We start from the raw sequence: 6,440 nt of genomic DNA on the forward strand, positions 1-6,440 counted from the left end.
CAGACTCCATAAGGGCTGCTGAAGCAGGATGAGCACCTACCCCATGGATGAGAGCCAAGGCAAAACCAAAAAGCAGGAGAAAGGGGACCCAGGTTCCATCTTCTCAGCTATGCGTCTATTTCATGTTCCCCAAACCCTCAAGATGGACAGGTAGAACAACAGGTGGAGTCTGACAGCTTTGAGTTCGGATCTCGGCTCTTCTTGCACATCTTTTATGTTGTCCTTAGCCAAGTACTTTAACCTCTCCTAATAGCACCAGCTCTCTGCAACTTTCCAAAGAATAAAAATAATATCAACTACTTTGGAGGGCAAGACAGCACATTTAAGCATGGAGAACAGTGCTCAGCATACAGCACGTGCTCAAAAAATGATCACTAGCACTCTATGTCCCTAGGAGACTACTTTGAGAGTATATTCCAATGCGGAAGCCACTCCTTCAACTTGCTGCCCTTCTCAGCCTGGTTCATCTGTCTAAAGAGAACTGAAATTGGGGCCTAAAATCCATTCCTTCAATGCAATACTGACAGTCACCCCACAGCGGAATAGGCACCACCTATAAGTCATCCATCCCCAAACCAAACCAGACGGCAGATGCACGAAACCAGGAGATGGAGAACGAGCTCCCCCAACCCCAATGACACCAGAAGGGGAATGTCCCCACACCAGGGCCTTTCCCTACTATGACACAAGGCAAAAACTCTGGGAGATGTTCACATCTCAAGTATCACCAACTCAATCATTATCCTTAAGGGGGCTAAAAAGAACCCTGCCAAACCAAGTAATGGGGTGATGCTTTTTGGAGAAAAGCAGAATTTTCAAATGTAAAAAGTTTACACAAAGAGGTAAGCAAGCAGACAAAGGAAAAGGAGGGAAGATTTTCTTCCTTAGTCTGAAGTGGCTCTAAGAAACTCATGAAGTTCATGAGAAGACACTGGCTCCACCAACAGGTCTCAGTGGATTCCAGATTCAGTTTGATCAACACGCCAGACCCTTGCCCCAACATCCCTATCTTGCCTCCTTGGACTCCAGCCTCTTGTGAGGGAGCCTTCCAGGTAATTTCACTCTTCTGTCTTAAAGGAGGGTCACACCATCCTTTTCTTCCTGTGGCAACCCTACCCCAAGCAGTAGTTGGCACTCGTTTTTCTTTCCTTTTTAAATAGTAATATATCATCTGCTAAAGTAAATCTTATACAAAGCCCTAATATATTAGACAGAAACTCCTGTAAGTAGACAGGGTGGCCCTAAAGCTCATTTTTTACCCAGGCCATTACCATGGACTTTCCCACACAACTGTATTCCCACCCTCAACCCCCCAATCTACCCACAGCAAGGACCCAGCAGGCCAGGCCATTCTCTTCAAATATCTTTTTAATGACTTAAATATCAGCACAGAGACTCACAATTTAAATGGTCTCATTTCTTTATTCTGTGCTTTGAAAGGGACAGGAACATTCCTGCCTTCGCTGAGTTAACTTGAAACCTTGTCTTGTAAATAAATAATTTCCTAACAAACACTGCAAATCCAAACAAGGCCTAATTTCCTTCAAGGAGCAGGATGTTGGAGTGCCCACTGACCCTGCTCCCAAGGGCCTGCCATGTGAGAGCGAGGCAGGCAGAGAGGATTCTGCTCTCCTGAATGAGTCTCTACTCCTGAGCCACAAGGGGTAGTTGCTTTGCTTCTGTTATGCACTGTTCCCCACACAGATGAAGAACCTGCTCCTGCCTACCAAGGCTCGTGTGATCTTGTTCCCGAGAAAACTCTTGCTGGGGCAGATTCTCTAGCACCACCCTGAGTTATGAGACAATGAGACTTTATACAAATCTCAACTGGCAGGTTGTTCCTGACACTCAGTGTCTTAGCTATCGGATGTACTGAGTTAGTGCTGTGCTTGGGCCTTTCTCAGGAAGACTTAGATTCAGATCGTTGGTGGAACAGCCAATAAACGCCCCCCCAAAGTGGGTCAGGCCACTTGTGGATATGTCCACAATGAAATGAGAAAAACTGTGTGAGATCTGTGAGGCTGAGTGGCCTGTAGCTGGAACTCAAAAACGGTGCCAATCCAGACTCAAACTGACCATGCTAGTGCTTGCTGGATGGCAAACTGTTGTGAAGCTTTGTTGTCACTCTTTTGGCACTTACCCTGATCTTTGTTCTGAAGAACAGTTCTCTAACAAAAGTTAGGAGTCCTGTAAAAGGCAGAACAACGAAGTTTTATAAAAACCTAAGATCACCCACATCATAGGGATCCCTACCATGGACTTTTCCCTTGCTCATCAAATTCTCCACAGAATAAAGCTCACTCCCTATGCCCTTAGCCATCTCAGGCACCACAAAATCCTCATTGCTTGAAATTAACTTATATTGGAGTCAGACAAACGACATTCTTTAAAAAAAAAAAAAAAAGGCAGTAAAATCTCAGAACTTCTGTGCAACGCTTGTAACCTGCTTATTAAATAAACAGAACACCAAACCAAATGAACGCTATGCAAGAGGCAGGCTGCCCTGCCTGCACACCCATGACTGTGGTGATGCAAGAGCGGGGCATTAATGTGCTGGAAGAAGTAAAAGGTGGTCTTGCATCTTGATATTCGAACTCTTGACCTTGGGAGCCCCCAGTGCTAATACTGTATTTGGCAGCTAGATTTATCCGCCACATAAACAGGCAAGGGAAGGCAGATCAATTCTCAACTTCTTCCTGCATTTCAAGTAGGGAAGGAAGGCAATGGCTTTTGTCCCTCTGCCTCTAGGTAAAAAGGCAAAGGCTGCTAAAACCCAGGTAGACAGGATACAGGGAAGGTCTTGCATCTTTTCCCAATTCAGGATGGATGGGTGGGCTTCTGGAGAATGTCCTCCTAGCATGTGATCATGAAGGCTTCTAGCACCAACAGCTCACTAAGTCCTTCCCCTCTGCCTGCAGGCAAAGGGGATAAGAAGAGGAAGAGCCCTTATCCTGATTTGCTGCCTGTTCAGAGAAGGTAAAAACAAGAATCTGCCACACACCCTGGAGACTCCTCCAAGGGAGCAAACACTCTCGGCAGGTCAGTGCAGTTCAATGAAAGCCTCCAGTTCTTCTGGGATAAAGCCCTTGTAGGGTATCTTGTTTTTGTCCAAGGCTCGGGCTGCAAGGCACTGCAGGGTAACGTAGTTGAAGGGCTGCATGGTGCTCCTGGCCAGCAGCTTTTCATCCAGCAGCTCATAGGCCATCTTCTTGAAGGCATTGGTGGCATCCATGTGGGCCCCTGCTTCGATCAGGGCGTTCATGATTGCAGGGCAGTTGTTCTGGGCTGCTATGTGCAGTGGGGTGTTGTTGTCAAAGTCCCTGCTGTCTGGGTCAGCACCGCAGTCAAGCAACACTTTCACCACGTGGAGGGAGGGGAATCTGCCCACTGGGTAGCGGCCCACATTTGTGGTCTCCTTGTCCACAGCCATGTGCAAAGGAGTGAAGCCGTTCTTGCCACGAGGGGCACACTTGAGCAGGCGGTAGATGGTCTGGTGCTTCACGTGCTCCTGGCTGGGTGTGCACTCCACTTTCTCCAACAAGTAGAGCAGGTGGAGTATAATAGCCAGGGCCTTGGTAAACTGGGCTGAATCCCCAGGTTCTTTGGGCATCTGTAGGGCCCGTTCTACTTCCCGGACACCTTTGCTGAGCACTCCCATGAGATCTGCAAAGCCAATCTGTGTGCCCAGGCCTCCCTTGGCTGACCTGTCCTGCAGCACGTAAGAGAAGAGTTCTGCGAAGGAGAGAAAACTGCTGGCGGTCATGGGGCTCAGAGGCTCCAGGTTGTTCTGCTGCATATCCAGGGCGTACTTCCACAAGCGGATGCAGCGCTCAAAATTGCCAGAGTCAGCATATACCGCACCCCTGTAACGGATGTAATAGGAAGTATCTGGGTGAGAGGGGCCGAGGATACGCTCCCGGATTAACAGGGCCTGCATGCGCATTTCATCCGGGTCGGTTATCAGGGCTTCCAATTCCTCGGTAGTGTTCACCTCCCTGGAATAGTCATAGGCCAGGACTAGCTGCTGGGGTTCTGGTTTGGGCAGGTACTCGCCCCCTTGATGACGCAGCTCCATGGCTCGCCTCCAGTGTTTGAGAGCCCCAAGCAGATCTCGCTTTTTATCCACATATGTGGCTCCCAGCAATTCCAAGGCTTCCACAGCAGCTTCTCTGCTGGTGGGGCAGCAGCTTTCATAAGATTCACCGTTTGGAGGTTCCTCCGGGGAGGAACTGTGACATTGAGCTCCCTGGGGCTGCACGCACCCCTGGCTGGGGGGAGGACCTTCTCCACCGGCAGCCTGCTCCTGGCCGGGTTGCTCCTGGATGAGGTACTCCACAATGTTGGTGTGGCCTGTCACGCTGGCGGCAAGCAGCGGGGTCATGCCGTAGCCATCGCGTTCCATGCGGGCATTGCAGCCCAGCAGCAGCTGCAAGATCTCCAGGCTGCCAGACTCTGCGCAGTCGTGCAGGGCGGTGTTGCCCTTGGCGCTGCGCCGGTTCACCTGAGCGCCCTGCTCCAGCAGGTAACGAGCAATCTCACGGTGGCCCTTGTAGCAGGAAATCATAAGGCAGGTGTGCCCGTGCCGGTTGGCTACCTCCAAGTCGGCCTGGTGCTCGCCCACCAGGTAACGCACCACCTCGAGGTGCCCGTCAAAGCAGGCGGCACGCAGCGGCGTGGAGTTGGTGCGCGTGGTGCGGTTCACCGAGGCCCCGCGGCGCAGCAGGCTCCGGACCACGTCCAGGTGGCCGGCGGCGGAGGCAGCCCACAGCGGCGGCGCGCCCTCGATGGTCTCCCCGTCAAAGTGTACCGAGCCACCGGCCTCCACACTAACGCCGCAGCGGTCCACTAGGTACTCCACCACGTCCAGGTGGCCGTAGCGGGCGGCGATGAGCAGCGGCGTACCCCCGCCAGCCGCCTCGCCGGTTAGCTCGTCCAGCTCCTCCCGGCTCCGGCCGCTAAGCAGCTTCTGGAGCAGCTGCAGCTTGCCGTCGCGCGCGGCATTGTACACGGCGGTGCGGAGGTCCATGGTTTGGGCCTCCGCCAGGCCATGGGCCGGCTGTCGGGAGACAGGGAGAGATAGCTGATTAGAGACCTGCTGAGCGGGTGGCAACCTTCTTCCTCTCCCTCGCCGCCATCTTAGGGCCTCTCGGCGGAGCAAAATGGCGCCGGGAGCCGGCGCCGCCGGCATATGGAAGCACGCCGGGAAATGGGTTCCTTTACGGAGGCGCAGCCCTTAGGATGGAGAAGGAATGATGAAGCCTAAAGACTACATTTCCCAGAGGGCCGCAGGCCAGCAAAAGCGACCGCGAGCGCGCTGCATGGTGGGAATTGCCGTTCCAATAGCGGCGATGACAGCGGAAGCTAGCGATCCGAGGACTACAATGCCCTTCATGCAACACTTCACGCTTTAGCTTGTGGGACATGAAGGAAATTTGATGACGTACTTCCTGTAGCTGACCGGAGCCGAAAGGGAAAGGAGGCTCGGGCCTCTCACCACAACAGACTACATTTCCCAAAAGGCTTCGCGAACAAAGCGAAGTCAATCAGAAGCGAGAATAAAGGCTAGGCCGGCCCAGGTTGTGATTCTTTCTAGGCATGAGTGAGCCGCCCACCGGCAGGGGGCGCGCGGGTGAGGCGAAACAGCCTGGCGGGGCGAGGACGTTATTGGAGCTGGGAAGACGGGTGGCAATAAGGGTTAATATTTGTCACTCGTAGCCCGAACAAGAACTGGATCCCGTCTCTGCTAAAAAATGGAAAAATTAGCTAGACCGGGTGCGTGCGTCTGTGGTGCCAGCTACTCGGGAGGCTGAGGCAGGAGGACGCTTGAATTGGAGCGTCCCAGGAATTGGAGACTGCAGTGAGCTATAATGACGCTACTGCACTCCAGACTGGTGACTGAGTGGGACCGTCTCAAAAAAAAAAAAAAAAACAACGAATCACTCGCTTACTTTTTATTTACTTATTCACTCATTCATTCACATACATTATTTATGCCCTAGCACATGTCAGACTTTCTTTCCCTTTTTAAGGTTGAATAATATTCCATATTATGGATATATTACCTTTATCCATTCATTCCCCAATGGACTTTGGAGGTGCTCCCACCCTTAGTTTATTGGGAATGATGCGGCAGTGGATGTGGGTGTCCTGTGTATTTTCTTCTTCTTTTTTTAATTTTTTTTTTTTTTTTGGAGACGGAGTCTTTACTGTGGCATCACAGCTCACACCTCCAACTCCAGGGCTTAGGTGATTCTTTTGCCTCAGCCTCCAGAGTAGCTGGGACTACAGGCGCCCACCGCAACGCCCAGCTATTTTTTTGTTGCAGTTTGGCCGGGGCCAGGTTTGAACGCGCCACCCTCGGTATATGGAGCTGCCTCCTGTGTATTTTCTTAGTTTTAATTGGTGAGTTAAAACCTACTCACTTTTTTTTTTTTTTGTAG

The 6,440-nt window shown here is 51.5% G+C and overlaps 1 protein-coding gene across 1 annotated transcript; it reads right to left on the minus strand.

The window, feature by feature from the left end:
- Positions 1-1,402: 1,402 nt before the first annotated feature.
- FEM1A (fem-1 homolog A) lies at positions 1,403-5,207 on the minus strand. Its single transcript, XM_053579385.1, has one exon. It carries the CDS (start codon positions 5,186-5,188, stop codon positions 3,041-3,043), a length of 2,148 nt encoding a protein of 715 aa, XP_053435360.1. The 5' UTR covers positions 5,189-5,207; the 3' UTR covers positions 1,403-3,040.
- Positions 5,208-6,440: the final 1,233 nt, after the last annotated feature.

Source organism: Nycticebus coucang, chromosome 2, assembly GCF_027406575.1.
Source record: "Nycticebus coucang isolate mNycCou1 chromosome 2, mNycCou1.pri, whole genome shotgun sequence".
In the NCBI taxonomy this organism is placed as follows: Eukaryota; Metazoa; Chordata; class Mammalia; order Primates; family Lorisidae; genus Nycticebus; species Nycticebus coucang.